We start from the raw sequence: 19189 nt of genomic DNA on the forward strand, positions 1-19189 counted from the left end.
CAGTGGACAGGAAGGGAAACAACAATGCACAGCAAGGTAGTAGGAATAGGAAATAATGCACTGGTTGTTGCGATAGGTAATCACTGGTTACCTATCGCAACAATCAATGCATTGTTTCCTGTGTGGGGAGAGTTGATCCTGATGGCACTGTGCTCTTTGTTTACACAAACACTGATTGACTGACTGACTGATACACTAGTTAATGATACACTGATACAGTGGCTGATACAATGATATACTAACACTGCCTGACTGATACACACACACACATATACACTCACCTAAAGGATTATTAGGAACACCATACTAATACTGTGTTTGACCCCCTTTCGCATTCAGAACTGCCTTAATTCTACGTGGCATTGATTCAACAAGGTGCTGAAAGCATTCTTTAGAAATGTTGGCCCATATTGATAGGATAGCATCTTGCAGTTGATGGAGATTTGTGGGATGCACATCCAGGGCACGAAGCTCCCGTTCCACCACATCCCAAAGATGCTCTATTGGGTTGAGATCTGGTGACTGTGGGGGCCAGTTTAGTACATTGAACTCATTGTCATGTTCTAGAAACCAATTTGAAATGATTCGACCTTTGTGACATGGTGCATTATCCTGCTGGAAGTAGCCATCAGAGGATGGGTACATGGTGGTCATAAAGGGATGGACATGGTCAGAAACAATGCTCAGGTAGGCCGTGGCATTTAAACGATGCCCAATTGGCACTAAGGGGCCTAAAGTGTGCCAAGAAAACATCCCCCACACCATTACACCACCACCACCAGCCTGCACAGTGGTAACAAGGCATGATGGATCCATGTTCTCATTCTGTTTACGCCAAATTCTGACTCTACCATCTGAATGTCTCAACAGAAATCGAGACTCATCAGACCAGGCAACATTTTTCCAGTCTTCAACTGTCCAATTTTGGTGAGCTTGTGCAAATTGTAGCCTCTTTTTCCTATTTGTAGTGGAGATGAGTGGTACCCGGTGGGGTCTTCTGCTGTTGTAGCCCATCCGCCTCAAGGTTGTACGTGTTGTGGCTTCACAAATGCTTTGCTGCATACCTCGGTTGTAACGAGTGGTTATTTCAGTCAAAGTTGCTCTTCTATCAGCTTGAATCAGTTGGCTCATTCTCCTCTGACCTCTAGCATCAACAAGGCATTTTCGCCCACAGGACTGCCGCATACTGGATGCTTTTCCCTTTTCACACCATTCTTTGTAAACCCTAGAAATGGTTGTGTGTGAAAATCCCAGTAACTGAGCAGATTGTGAAATACTCAAACCGGCCCGTCTGGCACCAACAACCATGCCACGCTCAAAATTGCTTAAATCACCTTTCTTTCCCATTCAGACATTCAGTTTGGAGTTCAGGAGATTGTCTTGACCAGGACCACACCCCTAAATGCATTGAAGCAACTGCCATGTGATTGGTTGGTTAGATAATTGCATTAATGAGAAATTGAACAGGTGTTCCTAATAATCCTTTAGGTGAGTGTATATATATATATATATATAGAGAGAGAGAGAGAGAGAGAGAGAGAGAGAGAGAGAGAATGAATGAATGAATGAATGAATGAATGAATGAATGAATGTGTCCCTGTTAAAAATATTAAACACTTTTTTTTCCCCACACCACACTATATCTGGCTATAAGACAGACACATTCCCCGCCCCTGCGCCGGGGTTTTGCTCCGTGGTTGCCTCGAATCCGCCACGGCGTATCATATTTCCCGCTCTGTGATTGGCCCGATGCTATCAACGCACTCCAATGGCGTCCAGCTTTATGTTTGGTTGAGACATCACGCATGCTGTGCTGTCAAAGCTTATAGCAGTGAAAAGTCAGAGATACACAGAGATCGGCGAGAGGTAAGCTGATGGCTCCAAAGGCAGCGCTAATAGGATTGCAGATATGGGTATTATATACCGAGGCAGTTTATGTATTGCTCTCTGCGGAGGAGACATATAAGAACGGGGAGTAAAATTATTTCAGTGCGGACTGAGAAACAGGTTTAAATGCATTAGCTCATTCAGTGGGCTGTGTAACTCGAGTCACGGAATCGCGTCTGGCGTCGGTAAACAGTAGTTGTTTTGTATGTCACAGAAGCGCGACCAATTATCTTGTAGAAGGTAGTAGGACAGCATATATCACACTCACTGTTTTGTTGTCGCTGTAACAACAACGCGTTTGCTCTTGGAAATTATAATACATACATAGGTTATACGTAAATCAACTAATAATAATAATAATTCTCTTGTCATCCCACAGACAGTCTCTTTAAGTAAACACACACACATACACACGTTTATTAATTATGCATTTTTATTGACTCAAGCTCCATAGGTTTACGTTATCGAAGGTGTAGTTTTATTAACTTACTGACTTTATTAATGTAGCCACCAAGTCGCGTGACAAATTGCTTATATACAAATGCGCATATTTCTGCACTTTTGTTGTAATGTAATTGGTTCAAATGTGCAGATCTGTTCAGAAATGCACAGTTTGTCCTAAATTATCACAACCTGTTTCAAATACGAAATACAAATAATTACACGAAGATACCTGATACACTTTGTATGGCCTATAACACAGTTTTATTATACAATGTTAATGCGAGTTGCCTTGGATGAATAATTACAATAATAATTGTATTTGATAACATTCTATTCTCCTGTTTTTAGAACATAAGAAAGTTTACAAACTAGAGGAGGCCATTCAACCCATCGTGCTCGTTTGGTGTCCATTAATAACTGAGTGATCCAAGTATCCTATCCAGTCTATTTTTAAATGTTCCCAAATTTTCAGCTTCAACCACATCGCTGGGGAGTTTGTTCCAGATTGTGACAACTCTCTGTGTGAAGAAGTGTCTCCTGTTTTCCGTTTTGAATGCCTTGAAGCTCAATTTCCATTTGTGTCCCCTGGTGCGTGTGTACCTGCTGATCTGGAAAAGCGCCTCTGGTTTGATGTGGTCGATGCCTTTCATAATTTTGAAGACTTGAATCACCACGTAGTCTCCTCTGTTTCAGGGTGAAAAGGTTCAGTTCCCTCAGTCTCAGTAGGACATTCCCTTCAGACCTGGAATAAGTCTGGTTGCTCTCCTCTGAACTGCCTCTAGAGCAGCGATATCTTTCTTGAAGTGTGGTGCCCAGAACTGTACACAGTATTCCAGATGAGGTCTAACTAGTGCATTGTACAGTTTTAACATTACTTCCCTTGTTTTAAATTCTACACTTTTGACAATATACCCTAGCATTCTGTTTGCCTTTTTTATTGCTTCCCCACATTGTTTGCATGGAGAAAGTGAGGAGTCCACAAAGACTCCTAGGTCTTTCTCATGCGTTACTTCATCTAGTTCTATTCCTCCCATAGTGTAATTATAGTGGACAATTTTGTTACCTGCATGTATTACCTTGCACTTGTCCACATTGAATTTCATCTGCCAGGTGTCGGCCCACAACTGAATGTGATCTAAATCCCTTTGAATAGCCTGTGCTGCCGAGATTGTATCTGCTGAGCCACCTATTTTAGTATCATCTGCAAATTTGACAAGTTTGCTAACTATCCCAGAGTCCAGATAATTAATATAGATTAGAAAAAGCAAAGGCTATAGTACTGATCCCTGTGGAACTCTACTAATAACCTCACTCCAGTTAGAGGCAACTCCTCTAATCGACACCCTCTGTTTCCTATACATCAACCAGTTCATAATCCATCTACTTAGTTTACCCTGAATGCCTACAGCAGGGGTCTCCAACCCTGGTCCTGGAGAGCCCCAATCCAGTTTATCTTATAGGTCTCCCTAAATCACCAATTTCTAAATACTAGGAACACATGTGAGTTATTAATCAACTAAGCAAATCAACCAAGGGAGCTCTTGCTCAGAGAGGCTGCAGGTATTCTGATAATTGTTTCTAAATTACTGAATTTACCAAACCAAAGCTTCACTGATCTGACTGAAATATTTCCAGGTGTTTATAAATTGGCAATAGAAGGGTGACCTCTAAAACCTGCTGGATAGGGGCTCTCCAGGACCAGGGTTGGAGACCCCTGGCCTACAGCTTCCAATTTGAGGATCAGTCTTTGGTGTGGAACCTTATCAAAAGCTTTTTTTAAGTATATCATATCATATGCTTTCACGTGATCTACAGCTGCAGTTGCGTGTTCAAAACATTCTAATAGATTAGTAAGACATGATCTGCTTTGTCTAAACCCATGTTGATTATCTCAGAGAATATGGTTTCTTTAAGATGCTCCTCTATTTTCAGTCTAATGATTTTTTACAAGTGATGCAGGTGAGACTGATTGGTCTGTAATTTCCTGGCTCAGTTTTGTCCCCTTTCTTGTGGATTGGTATGACATCCAGTCAGTTGGCACATCCCCTGTTCTAAGTGTCATTTGGAAACAAGCATGATGGGTCAGTGGCCTCCTCTGATTTGTAAACTTTCTTTCTTTCTTTCTTTCTTTCTTTCTTTCTAGTGGAATATTTGAGTTAGCGGCCTAATAATAATTTCCCTAATTTCTTTAAGTACTGTTGGAAATATACCATCTGGCCCAGGTGATTTGTTTGTTTTTAATTCTGCTAGTCCCTGTAATACCTCCTCCTCATTTATCCTGATCTCTCTTAGGGTTTGACTGGACTGTTAACCTGTGGCATGTTATATTTTTTCTGTTGTAAAAACCTCTGTGAAATACTCATTTAGAACATTTGCCTCATCTTGTTCATTTTCCAAGATACTTCCATTTATGCCCTTTAGCTGTTTCACTTCCTCCTTTATTGACCTCTTGCTGTTGTAGTATTGAAAAAAGCTATTTGCATTAGCTTTAGCTCCGAGAGCTATGTTTCTTTCTATTTCCCCCTTTGCTTTCCTGATCCCTTTCTTAAAGTCTCTTTGCAGCGCAACATATTCTATGTATTTTGTTTCTTCTCCATCCCTTTTGTATGTGCTATACAACATTTTCTTTCTCTTGATATTTTTTTGCATACTTCTATTAAACCATTTTGGCCAATGTTTGTTGGTCCTCAATTTGCTAAGTTTTGGTACAAATTTCTCCTGAGCCTCAAGTAGTATATTCTTAAAATATACCCATCCATTTTCAACTGAATCTGTATCCAGTGTGCTCCAGTCTACCTCTTCTAAGTGCTGCCTCATACCTTCAAGGTTTGCTTTTCTAAAATTGTAGACCATTGTTTTAGACTTGGTCTTTGTTTTTTGAAAGAATGCCTCGAAGCTAACCATATTGTGATCACAGTTTGCCATTGGTTTTCCAACTGGTGTCCCTCTGACTCTGTCTTGGTCATTTGAAAATATCAAATCAATGCATGCACTCTCCCTGGTTGGTTCCCTGACAAATTGCGTTATAAAGCAATCATTTACAATCACAACCATCACTATTTCTACTTCTGTAGTCCCAACTGGGCTTTCCCAGTCTATGTTTGGGAAATTGAAGTCTCCCATTATAACACCCATATCCTTGCTACATGCAGTCCTGATTACATTGTACAATGCAACATCTTGCTGAATATCTGAGTTGGGTGGTCTGTAACACACTCCTACCACTAATCCTCCAGATATTTTATTCAAAAGTTGACCTACAAAGATGATGTTCCATTACTGTTTAGATGTAGACCATCCGGTTTGTACAGGTCCCATCTTTCCCAGAAGAAAGACCAATGCTCCATAAACCTAAAACCCTCTTCCCTACACCAAAATTTCAACCACGTGTTAAACTTTCTAATCTCAGCCTCTAGTCTCTAGTCTCCCTGGTCTGGCACGTGGTACCGGAAATATTTCATAGAAAACTACCGTGGAGGTTCTGCTCTTTAGTTTTGTTCCTAACTCTTTAAATTTGTCTTGCAGAACCTCTGTCCTACCTTTTCCTATGTCATTGGTTCCAATGTTGACCATGACCAGTGGATTCCCCCTGGCTTTGGCCAGTAGCCCATCTACTCGTTTAGGGGGATCTGCAACCTGAGCACCAGGCAGGCAAGATACCATGTGGGTCTCCTTATCACTAGAACACACTGTGTGATCTATGCCTCTAAGGATTGAGTCTCCTACTATAACCACCTCCCTGTTCTATGGGGGGAGTGGGCACCATGAGCTGTCACTGTCCAACTTGGTGTACAGCAGTTGGAACCTGTTGGGCAATTCTAGCTCTTGGGGTATCTCTAGGGGTTGTGTGCTCCCTTTTCTGTGGTTACGACCTACTGTAACCCAGCAGTTCTGTCCACTTTCCTGCTCTACGGTCTCAACTCTCCTAGGTTTTGGCGTGCACACCATCTCTCTCATGGGCTGATTGACCAATTCTTCTATATCCGTAATACAGCGCAGATCAACAAGCTAAGCCTCAAGATCACGAACCTTGATCTCAAGGATTTTAACCTGCTGACAACGTTCACAAATGAAACCTTCTTAAATTAGTTCATCCAGGAAGGCAATCATTCTGCAAACCTGACACTGTAGTGGCCACATGCTTCTAAATGTTATATATATATATTTTTTCCCCTAAGTCTCTTGGTTTCAGATACCTAGTCAACTGCTTGTGACTGAGAAACAGCACAGCTCTTTCTCAACAGCTGCTGTAAGTACCTTTTGTCTACCTGCCCCCAGTTCACACCTAACTGGCCCCACCTGGCTCCTCCTGCAACAGAATTCCTGCTAGTCCTTGACTAAATCTCCTTTCTACAACCTGAACTGAATTGACTTCAATTTAGGCAAACTACAGACAATGCTAACTACAATTAAGGCAAATTTAAAACAAAATGAGCAATGCTAAGACTGGTCTGAAACTAGTCAAACAACAAGATGGCTGCATCTCACCTGTACTCTCCTGTCTCTGTCTGTGGCAATACTTCTGTTTTGATTGATTGCGTTCTCCTGTATTGAATTCCATTGCACACTCCTATTTTAACCTTCTTATAGATTTTGTGACTCATGTCCCCATCATTCATAACATCCAGATTTTCTCCAATAACCTGTTTCACTTTCTGTTACTTACCCAGCCGGTTCACTTGAATCAAATGCCTTGTTTGTTTAATACTCATATTTATGAACTGCAATCATTACTTCCTCCACACTTCCTCTCCATTCCTATCTCTGTTTCCCTTTTTCCTAATGTTTTTGTGTTTTCTCTCTCTCCTCTCTAAACTCTGCTCTGCAACAGAAGATAAGCCAATAAGACAAGTTACTATAATTTCCACAACAACACAAATGACAGACAACGTTTCCACTATTATTTATGTATTTCTTAGCAGACACCCATATCCAGGGAGCCTTACAGAATATGAGAAATACAAAAGTGCACTAATACAATCTAACACAAACTTACACAAGCAAAGAAAATATACAGTTAACATAAAATACAAGTTTTACATCCTAGATTGTTATAGCTAACAAGTGCAAATAGGATGAGCTGAAGTCATAGTTAAGAGCTAAGGGGAAGGTGGCACAGGGGTAGTCACAATAAACAAGTACTAGCAATGTAATCAAGCAGTATGATGAAAATGTTATATAAAGTGCAATATTACAGGAAAGCTGAACCACTCTGGGGAATAAGGAATTAAATTACAGGTACTCTGCTGTCCTGACTTCAGTGGGGAAAGTTGTTACACCACTTAGGGGCAAGGGATGAAAAGGAGCGACTCTGAAGGAAGGGAAGTGGAGAGGAGGCAGAAGTTAATCTTCTGGAGTTAATGAGCTGGAGTGGGCGGGTAGTAGTTGCAAGCAGGCCAGCCAGAAGGGAGTTGCAGTAGTCCAGGTGGGAGAGATGCAGGGGTTGGATGAGCAGCTGAGTTGAGTAGTCTGTGAGGAAGAGTCAGATTCGGCATATGTTTCTCAGGAAGAATCAGCAGGTGCGTGTCAGTGTGGTGAGTGTAGGAAAGTGCAGGATTGAAGGTGACTCCTATTGATCAAAGGTGATTAAACAATCATACAACTTAACTGCTTAGTAAAGATGGGATATTCATATAAAATAAAATGTATGTGAATTAAACTTAATACCACTTGTTTACTGGTATGCATATAATAAAAGATTCAGCTACCCCCCCATCCACAAGTTCAACAACTTCTTGATATTTGCAAGATCGGAAATGTGCAAATTCAATCACCTCATCTTATCCAGACTTTGTTTACATATGGATAGATGTGTTCATAATTTATCTCAATTTTTCAACAACCTCAGCATGTATTAGTGATTTTTGTTTCAGAAACGAGGGCAGTGTATTTTCGGAAATATTCAAACACCACCCCAAGAACTACCCTGGCATTGCCCCTGGCTCAGATCTATCTCTGTCTCTGTTCATCTGTCCACCAGTCTCTGTTTTTCTCTCAATTCAATTCCATTCAGTTCAATAAAATAAAAAGTCTTTATTGGCATGACTAATGGACATCAGTGTTACCAAAGCATTGACAGACAAATCCAGTGCTCAGAAACAGGGCAATGGGAACAGTAAACACAGAAATATCTCTTTCCATCTCTCTCTCTCTCTCTCTCTCTCTTTCTCAGGATGGAGTTTCTGGGACGGCTGGTGGGCACGCTGTCCTCGGTCAGTACACTATTTTCCAACCCCTACCGCGTGCGGGATGTCCCATTGTCAGAGTACAGGTCGGGTGGGGGGCGTACGCAGCTGCAGGTGGAAGGACGGGTGCAGCTGTACAGGAACCCTCCGGCCCACTCCTGGGACTGCCTGCTGACCTGCCCCGACACGCCTGGCACTGCCCTTAGGTGAGGGGGGAATGGGGCAGGGGGAAGATCGTAGGGAGGGAAGTGGATGAAAAATGGAGAGCAGGGGATGGGAAAATGGAGAGCAGGAGGAGGTGAAAGGAGTTGAGGGAAGGGAGAGGTAAGACTAGGTGTAGCTCTAGAAATAGGTGTGTAATTTTTCTCCCACCCTCTCTCTCTCTGTGTCTCAGGCTGTTCCAGGTCACCTCAGAGGAAGATGCTCGAAACTGGTTTCCCCAGTATGGCCTGAAGCTCCGCCCCTTCTATGAGAGTGCCCGGGCCCCGCTCCGCCCAGAGACACTGCAGCCAATTGTAGACTGCCTTCGCAACCACCCTGACTGGAGCTCCGCCCACATCGCCGTCGAAACCGGGGTCAGGGATTGTCTTCACAACAACTATGTAATGAGGTATGTAGAGGAGGAATAGAGAAGGAGGTGGAGGAGGAGGAGGGGAGAGAGAGGAAAGAGGAAAGAGGAAAGGGGAAAGGATGGGGGAGAGAGGTACTGGACAGAGGGGAGGAAAAGGGTATATGGGGCGGGGTGTGGAGAGGCAGACAGGTGGATAGTGAGAGAGAGACACACAGAAAAATAAAAAAAATTGAGAGAATGATTCACTGAGAATAACTGATACCTCATCCCCCCACACCCCCAGTCAGATAAACAATCATGACGGGGTGGAGGGCCGCACCCCCCTACACCTGGCCTGTTGCCATGGTGATGTGGGCTTGGTCAGGGAGCTGTTGGAGGAGTGTGGAGCACGGCTCGACATCACTGACCGGCAGGGAGAGACGCCCCTGCACTGCGCCGCCCGGCTGGACACTGCAGCGGTCACTGAGGTCTGTGTGTATGTATGTGTCCACGTGTCTGTGCATCTGTCTGTCTGTGTGTGTCTCTGTGTTTCTTTCACCCCTCCTCAGCTACGAAACTCTCTCTCCCTCCAGCTGCTGTGCTCGTGCTCCCGCCCCAGCCCTGGGCTGGACACGGTGAGTGTTGCTGGGGAGACAGCCCTGCACGTGGCCTGTCGCCTGGGCAAGGCGGAGACTGTGCAGGTGTTGCTGGGGTGTGGGGCTCGCTGTGACGTCATGGGGGGGCACGGCTACCCCATCCACACTGCCATGAAGTACAGTGAAAAGAGGTAAGGGAGAGAGAGAGACAGGGGAGGGTGTTAAAACAGTGAGAGAGAGAGAGAGAGAGAGAGAGAGAGAGAGAGGGGTGTTAACACTTTGAAAGAGGCAAACAGCACTTTGTGTCAATGACGCTATGTATACAAACAATTTTATGTAAAATGACTTAAAATCTAAAATGTATAATTTCTGAACTTATTGCTCCCATTGCCCTTTGAGCACTGGACATTTCTGTTAATGCTTTGGCACCACTGATGTCAATTAGTCATGCCAATAAAGGTTTTTTGAACTGAACTGAATGTAATTTGAGTGAGAGAGACGGTATTAACAGAGAAAGAGAAAGGGAGAGAGATAGATAAGTTAAATGTCGACACACGCACAGACAGACAAAGTGGGGGGGTTACACAAACGGGAAGAAAGAGATGGGTTAACAGAGAGAGAGACAAGTTAAGACTCAGGGACAGCGAGGGTGAGACAGTTACAGCACAATGCAGAAGAGTAGAGTACAATGAGGCACAGTATTATAAAGTACAGTGTAGTGTATATTACAGCACAGTAAGGTGTGGTATAGTACAGTATAACAGCATAGTGTAGTAAAAAGAGAGTGAGAGAGAGAGAGAGAGAGACCCTGTATAATGAATGTTATACCTTTCTCTCTCCAGCTGTGCGGAGGCTATCCTGGGTGCTGACCCGACCCAGTTGCAGTCAGAGGACCCAGTGTACGGAGGGACCCCACTCCACTGGGCTAAGACTGCCGAGGTAAGAGAGTGAGCAACATAACACACAGCAGGACACAGACAGCCAGACCAGGGACTGTGCAGCACAACACAGCGTAATACAGCACAGCATGTCAATAAGATTTGCACTATGTAATACGGCACAGCAAAACATAACACAGATGCAAAGCATCACAAAATGGGTAATACAGCACAGCACAACAGTATAACAATAAAAATTCGCAAATAATATAATACAGCGCAATGCAACAGCATCATACAGCATAGCACACCAATAGCATTGTGTTCCGGTGTCTCATCAGTATCAGTATCAATATCAATGTGTTCCTGTGTCTCAGATGTGCCGGCTGCTGCTGGACCGAGGGGGCAGTGTGAATGCACTCAGTCGAACTGCAGACACGCCCCTGCATGTGCTGGTGCACCGGTGCAGGTTCGAGGCAGCCATGGTGCTGCTGACCCACGGAGCCCCGGCCAATGCACAGGGCCAGCATGGGGACACGCCTCTCCACCTCGCCATGAAGGTACCTGGGGAGGGGATATGAGGAGAGGGGATATGGGGGAAGGGTACCTGCCACAAAGGTATACAGAAGAGTAACAGATTCTCCCCCCCTCCTTCTCTCCTGGTCACTTTCCGTCCCTCCCTGTACTTCTGTAGCTGGACCACATGGAGCTGATCAAGGCTCTGATCGTGTTTGGTGCTGACGTGGAGACACCCAATGACCTGGGGGAGACGCCTGGACTCATTGCTGCCCGCACCAGCAAGGGTGAGAGTGATGGAGAGCGAGAGAGTGAGGGGGGAGTTGGGGGGGAAGTGGAGAAGGGGATGAGAGAGCGAGAGATTGAGAGAGAAGAAGATGATGATGGAGAAGGAGACAGATAAGGAGAGAGAAAGAGAGCGCCCCCTGCCTACACTGACCTAAACCTCACTGCCTTGGGCTGCACTAACTGTAGTATAATGAGACAGTGCATGCACAGTGAACTGTGTCTGCATTACTGTCAGTGTGTGCAGTGATATCAGTGTTAGTGTTAGTATTCCTGTCAGTCTGTGCAGTAGTGTCAGTTAGGGCTGGGCAGTATACTGTAGAAAACTATACCGGTATTCATTTATGGACATTAACTATACCGGTTTGGACTTTAAAATACCAATATGAAGGTATAGTTCAAGTTTTCTATGCTACATTTAATAATGTACTAATTACCGTGTCATTCAGTCATATCTATCAGCCAGCAATAAACTTGATTGCGTTCACGTATCACATAACTTGCTGCGCTGGCTGCTTGAGACTGCGCTGTCTGACATGAGATGCATCTGATCAAAGAACGCCGATGTAACACACATCTGCAGATCTGTGCAGATCTGCACGGCCCAACCAATGGGATCGTTTGGATCCTGCTGATCTGCGTAGAATTTTCTTCACAAACCCTGCAGAAATCAATGTAATTGGATGACTTAATTTGTTATTATTTTTATATTATTTTAGTTTTTATTTAAAAAAATAGAATTGCCAATAATTTAAGTAACAACTTAATTATTGTGCATCATAGATTTACATTATATTTTTTAAAGTAATTGATGTAATTATTTAAGCATTGACAATGCTAAAGTGTCGATCTAGAATTCTATATCTATGGTTTTGACAATGCTGTTCATGGCTTCATTGTGTAATGAAAGTTGACATTCGCCTCCGTTAGCAAGAGGGCAGCAATAGTTTTCATTCAGCTTAACGTCCCTCTTGATTTCTACATAATCTTTCGACTCGCAGCCACAGCTCACCTCCCACAGCAGCTTCTCAGCTGCGCTGGGCTGTGCAATTCTGTGCAGATTTCTGTGGGTGGGGCTTAGTGTCATCATGCAGAAACGCTCCAAGAACAGGCATCTCTGGATCTCTGTGCAGAACTGCGCTTCTCAAACACGACCCTTGTTTTGGAATGAATGCTGCCTCAGCCAAATATCGAAAATAAATTCCATTTGTTTTGTGTGTTGACATGAACAAACAAATGTGATACTGTAAATGCACAATCAATGAAGACGAGATGGAGGAGAGTAGTGTGGGTGAAACTTCATAGCAAAGTGACCCCATGTCCATAGTGTGGACATGATTTGGTTTCAAGACAACTGACACAGAAAGGGAAAACATAATTCAATGTCAGGTGTGTCCTATTATTTTTGCTTTACGAACAGTATAAAATGGCCATTAAAAAATATCGTCATACCGTCAAAAATGTGAAAAATACCGTGATAATGTATTTTGGCCATATCGCCCAGCCCTAATGTCAGTGTGTCAGTCTGTGCAGTAGTGTCAGTGTGTGTAGTTGTGTCAGTTTGTAACAATACCACCTCCCATCCCCTTCCTCAGGGCCCAACAGGAAAGTCCTGCTGAGCATGCTGTGTAGCATAGGGGCCGAGCACTGCCACCCCCCCTCCCCTGCCACCCCCCCGCAGATCCTCAAGAGACCACCACCACCACCTATAGGTAATGCCCCCCTCTCACCACCTGCCCCCTGCCACTCACCAGCCCTCTCTTGCTCTGAGGGGTTGGGGATCTCTTCCATTCTCCCTCCCTCCCTCTCTCTCTTGCTTGCTTGCTCGTTTGCTCTTCTCAGCTCCAGTATCCTAAAGCATTTTTCCCAATTTCAGTCTGGCTCCCAGTGTCCTGCTCTTACCCTTACAGTGTGGTCCTGTGCACTGGGTCCTCCTCTCCCTCTCTCCTCTCCTAGCGTCTCTTCTCCTGCCCTCCTGGCTGCAGTCTGTTTTGTTCTACACTGCAACCTCTCTCCCCTCTACAGCACCCCCTTGTGATCCTTCTAAGGCAGCCCCCCACTGCTTTCCTCTCCTCTCTTACATAATGCTATACTGTACTATACAGGCTCATACTATAGCTCTGCACTGTAATGCTTTCCACTGTAGTATAGTACAGCCCATAGGATACCTTTGTTCAGTACTGTAGTCCTGTGCTTAACTCTGCAGTCCCTTCTTGACCTGCGTTGGCTGTAATATAAATTCCTTTTCTGTACTGTGGTCCTATCTTGCTATACTGTACTGGACTCCAGAGTCCTATGCTATACACCACTGTATTGTAGTGCAGTACATGGTCCATTGCTGCAGTGCTGCAAACTACAATCCTATAATTTACTGTACAAAAATGTCATATTTTGTCTGATTACGTACTATTGGGCTGTATAGTCCTATGCTTTGCTATATGGTGCTGTATTTTATGGTTCAGTCCTATAGTGTACTGTGTGGCCATATTTTGAACTGTACTGTCCTGCAAACTCTTCATCTGAATACAAGCCTAGTTTCGCCCACTGTTTCTTTCCCACTCTGTGCGACATTGTCCAACTGTCCCGATGGCTGAGCTCAGCCCACCCTCTTTCCCTTTCTCCCTCTCTGATTGGCTCCCAGGATTCGATGACATCATGCATGTGGCCGCCACGCTGGGGGCACTGACCCAGGGCAAACATCAAGTGGATGGCCTACACGCAGAAAACAGGAAGTAGGTATTTTTGCGTGTGTGTGTGTTTGTGTGATGCAGGTATGTGTGTGTATGATGAGTAAGAGCATTTCTCAGGTGTGTGTCTGTGTGTATTACAGGTCATGTATTACAGGTGCAAATGTATTATAGGTAGTGTGTGTGTGTTTTGGAATATAACGGTTGAGGATATCTTGCTCAGGTATATTTGTCTCAGGTGTGTTCTAGGTGGTGTGATTCCCAAGGGTATTTCAGGTGTATGTATCTTAGGTGTGCCCATCTCAAGTGTATTCTTAGTGTATTGTTGCCAGGTGCATCTGTCTCAGGTGTGTCCCAGGTGTGCTGAACTGAGTGTGTGTTGCAGGTGCGAGCGGCTGCTGTGTCTGGACGGGGGCGGGATCAAGGGCCTGGTTCTGATCCAGTTGCTGATCGCCCTGGAGCATGTGGCCGGCCGGCCCATCAGGGAGCTCTTCGACTGGGTCAGCGGCACCAGCACCGGCGGCATCCTCGCCCTTGCCATCGTACATGGTCTGACCCTCTGACACTGACCCACTGCCACACTCTCTGACCCTCTGACACTGACCCACTGCCACACTCTCTGACCCTCTGACACTACCTCACTGACCAACTTTCTGAATGACTGTGTACTCGGTGTGTTTGTGTTGCAGGGAAGTCGATGGCGTACCTGCGCTGCCTGTATTTCCGGATGAAGGACGAGGTGTTCCGGGGCTCCAGGCCCTATGAGTCGGCACCACTGGAGGAGTTTCTGAAGAGGGAATTTGGGGAGCACACCAGGATGGGGGACGTTACACACCCCAAGTCAGTGTGTCCCAGTCTCTCTCTCCCTTTGCCCTTCTGTCTGTCCCTCTTTCTCTCTCTTTACCCTTCTTTCTGTATTTCTATCTCTGTCTATTTCTGTCTGTCACTCTGTGCCTCTGTCTCAATCACCACTTGCTGTCTATCCCCCTGTCTCTGTCTGTGTGTCTCTCGGATTCTGTGCGAGTGCGAGTGAGTGCTGGGTAGCTGATCACTCTATACATTTTTTTTTCTCTGTTTGTGTGTCTCTGTCTCTTTGTCTGTCTGACTGTCCTCTAGGGTGATGGTGACCAGTGTGCTGGCGGACAGACACCCTGCAGAGCTGCACCTATTCCGGAACTACGACCCCCCCGACCCTGGCCGCAGCCCCCCCTATGCCCGCACTGCTGACTTCCAACCGCTCACACTCCCCCATGGTAACACTGTCTATTTTCTCTCTGTCTCTGTATCTCTGTCTTTCTCTGTCTCAGTAGCTCTATTTCTTCTATTGTCTCTCAGTTTTTCTCTCCATTTCTTTCTGTCTCTGTCTTCAGCCTATGAAAGCACCTTTTCCTTCTTTCCCCCCATTTCTGTCTCCCTCCCTTCTCTCCCTCTCCCTCTCTCTGTGTCAGTGGCTGCTGTTTGTGTTTCAGGGGAGCTGGATGAAGATGTTGTGATAGTGGGGTACACTGCCCCCCTGAAACACGCTGAAGGTGTGTGAGTGTGGGTGTGGGTGTGGATGTGAGTGTGGGTGTGGGTGTGGATGTGAGTGTGGGTGTGTCCACAGGGCTGGTGTAGCACAGGGGTCACACAGGAGTCACCAGCCCACTTCCTACAGCACTCCCTTTACCTACCTGTTTGTCTTCTGTTGGGACATCAATCACCATGTAGAATTATTACATTCTCCTTCTCTCTCTTTCTTTCTGTGCTTGTCACTCTTCCTTCAATCCTTCTCTATCACATCCCACCCCCTTTTCACCTTTCCATCTCCTTCCCTGCCTCTCACCCTCTTAATCTCTCCCTCTCCCCTCTCAGAGCAGTTAGTGTGGCGGGCAGCCCGGTCCAGTGGTGCCGCCCCCACCTACTTCCGCCCAATGGGGCGCTTCTTGGATGGCGGGCTTCTGGCCAATAACCCGACATTGGACGCCATTACTGAGATACACAGATGCCACCGCTCTCTGAGGGAGCAGGTACTGTGCACACACTCACACTCACACTCTCACACACAGTCACATTTACTGTGTAGTGCACACTGACTCTCCATCCTCTCTCTCTCTCTCTCTCTCTCTCTTTGTGCAGGGCCAGGAGGGGCACAAGCAGAAGCTGGGGGTGGTGGTGTCCCTGGGCACGGGGCGTCCCCCCCAGGTGCCAGTTACCTCTGTGGATGTGTTCCGGCCCTCCAACCCCCTGGAGCTCGCCAAGTCATTCATGGGAGCCAAGGAGCTGGGCAAAATGCTGGTGGACTGTGTGAGTGAGGGTGGGGGTGGGGCAGGGGAAGGGGGACGTAACTAATAAGCAAACTCTCTCTCTAACTGACACAGCAAAGAGGAAAACAAATCAACAGCAAGTGAAAAAATAAATCAAGACACTTAAGACGTTGTAACATATATTGTATGCACAGTGTACATAGTGTCAAATGTATTGCCAAAGCATAGCGTATAAATGATAGACAAACATTAATTATTATAATGTATGAAAAGGAAAAAATAAAAAAAAGTAGATAAACTAAATGTAACCTTTGTAATTATAGTAACACTTATAAATAGAACAGTAAGAAAACTGAATTTACAATTATAAGGGTGCAAAGATGTTCCCCTATGGATGGAGGACCCTCCCCTTGTGTTGTATTGGTTGTATTGTTTGTCAGGTTGGGAATTGGGTGAGGGATATATCTTCAATATATAAATAATGTTTTATAGGACAATGATAGTTTTAAAGTAGTATTTTTGCATATATATATATGTTTATTGGTGTTTTTTTATGTTTTGAAAGATGTGTTTTTGGGGCATTTGATTTTTTTATGGTTTTAAGCGATGACTGTATAATTGTCTCATGGTTGATGCACTGGGTTTCAATAAAGTGAGTATATGAGTCAAAGTTTTTCTTCCCTCTCTCTCTCTCAGTGTACAGACTCTGATGGCTGTGCTGTAGACAGGGCCAGAGCCTGGTGTGAGATGACTGACACAGCCTATTACAGGTCAGTGTGTGATTGTGAAGGGGTAGTACATCTCTACCACTCCTGCTCTCTCATTCTCTTCACCCCCCTCTTACTCATTCTTTCTCTCTTTCACTCTCACTCTCTCTCTCTCTCTCTCTCTCTCAGGCTCAGTCCTCAGTTCTCAGTGGAGGTGCTGCTGGACGAGGTCAGCGATGCTGTGCTGGTCAACATGCTGTGGGAGACGCAGCTCTACTTGTACCAGCAGAGGGAGCAGCTGCACAGCCTGGCACAGCTGCTGCTGCAGGGATAGGGCTGGACAATACACAAACTGCGGGACACACACTGGGCAATGGACACGAAGCTGGGCACACACAGGGAACTTATTGGACATGCACAGCTGAATTTATACTGGAAACACAGAGGGTACACAAGATACTGGGGATACATTAGAAGCACATACTGGGGATACATTAGAGGCACATACTGGGGTACAGTGGGGACTAGACCAGTGCGGACGGGATGTGTTGTCCTGTAGTGCTGTCCAGATTTGCGGTCCAGATGCACTTTCCAGTGGGGCTGTGCAGTCGTGCTGCTATGGAGGGGGAGTTGGGGGGTTGGTACTGGAGAATGAAGACTTGATCACTGAGGGGCCCAGACAGGCTCCGGTACTGAAGTACTGTCTGTATTCATCGCTAAAGGCTATTCAGCTGGAGTAGGGTACAGTACACCAGGGGCCTCCAGCCTGCCTGTGTGTAATCTTCCCCATTACAGAGAAGCTGTCTACGCCTGGAAAATATTACACTGACCTGCTGCCTACCGATCAAAACTGACCACTGAAAATGCCACTGTTTACAGACAGAATTAATACATGACATTGACCACTTTTCAAATTTACCTGTACTGTTCTATTTTCTAACTGTGTTTCTGTTATGAAGTGAATGTGAATAAACCAGATCAATTATGATTATGAATGGAATAAACTGCTGCAAATTCATTCCATTGCAAGCGTCTGGTCATTCTTCACACACAGGTTTCGGGAGTGAGTGGCTGCCGAGTAGGGAGAAACCACCCCCTGAAGCAGCGTTTCACTAATTTGGCCATGGAACATTTGTGGGCTTGGAAACAAATAATAACAAAGTAAAATAATAAAGGGAAAACCATCTGAATGAACATCTGTCCTTCCGATAGCAGGTTGGAAATTCCTATAATTAAAAAATACAAAGTTCAAAACATCAATATAACATTCCGAAGAAGGAATGTTAGTGTCCTTCTGTACAAAAATAGGAAGGGCAATTTTTAAGAATCATTTTTGTGAAAATGTGGGAAAAATATTTTTTAATTGTGTTTGTATACATTTGTTATTACAGAAACAACTGGAAAATAAACTCCATTGGACTTTTATTTAATGAGAAAATCTGCTTAATAATAGGAATGATGCAAGAGAGATGCATCCTCATACCTGGCATAACATCAAGTCCTGGACTCGGATTGTTCCAGGACAAGTCGCATAATAATGTCTTGCTATATTAGGGGCTTTCGTTCCTTGTTTTGCACTTGTGTTGTTGACACATGCAGGACACGTGCACAGACCAGCAGACGTAGTTGCCTTTCTTAGCTAATTACCGGTTGTTTTAGCTTGTTTAATTGTATTTATATTGCATCTGTATCTGTAACCTTAGCACGGCAGCTACTGTTTCTTAGTTACTGACTTACTTAGCACATTTTGACTATTTATTGACACAGTTTCTGTAATCAGAAATGCCTGCATTGCATACTATTGTTGTGAGCTATTGTACAGTGTAATTGTGTGTTTGGCCTTGCCTTTCAGAATAGGCTGTTAATTTTGTTAGCATTCCTGACATTCCAAGCACTTAGTTTGGCAAATCACTGTACTAGGGAGGGACTTACGTGCTCTCACCAAGGCAGTGTAATTCAACACAATTCAGGTGTGCACTCTTCCAATTTGATACAGGTGGACTATTTAACAGCCTCCAGGACAACAGTGCCAGCAGCCTCCAATGCTCCAACTCCAAAGGGAAAATACTCTAGTTGTGGGACTCCATTGAGGAGACACCACACATCAACACTAGGCAGTTATGACTATCTCTCCAATCCCTGTCCTGCTCTCTCCTGCCTCTCCCTAATCCCTCTAACTTCATCTCTCTGCCTCACCCCTCCTCCTTCCTC

At 44.8% G+C, this 19189-nt stretch overlaps 1 protein-coding gene across 3 annotated transcripts; it reads left to right on the forward strand.

Moving 5' to 3' along the window:
- The first annotated feature begins 1774 nt into the window (after positions 1–1774).
- Positions 1775–17996, forward strand: pla2g6 (phospholipase A2, group VI (cytosolic, calcium-independent)). 3 transcript variants are annotated; one of them, XM_066707131.1, is made up of 18 exons: positions 1775–1866; positions 8504–8722; positions 8911–9126; positions 9371–9554; positions 9660–9853; positions 10505–10601; positions 10918–11100; positions 11235–11343; positions 12937–13053; positions 13983–14073; positions 14414–14577; positions 14718–14868; positions 15145–15281; positions 15498–15557; positions 15880–16034; positions 16144–16311; positions 16968–17041; positions 17168–17996. In XM_066707131.1, exons 2-18 carry the CDS (start codon positions 8505–8507, stop codon positions 17310–17312), a joined length of 2463 nt encoding a protein of 820 aa, XP_066563228.1. In that variant the 5' UTR covers positions 1775–1866; position 8504; the 3' UTR covers positions 17313–17996. The 3 variants fall into 3 exon arrangements, with proteins under 3 accessions (XP_066563228.1, XP_066563229.1, XP_066563230.1); XM_066707132.1 differs by lacking the exon at positions 15498–15557; XM_066707133.1 differs by lacking the exon at positions 12937–13053.
- Positions 17997–19189: the final 1193 nt, after the last annotated feature.

The sequence above is a fragment of the Amia ocellicauda genome, chromosome 6 (genome assembly GCF_036373705.1).
Source record: "Amia ocellicauda isolate fAmiCal2 chromosome 6, fAmiCal2.hap1, whole genome shotgun sequence".
NCBI classification, from domain to species: Eukaryota; Metazoa; Chordata; class Actinopteri; order Amiiformes; family Amiidae; genus Amia; species Amia ocellicauda.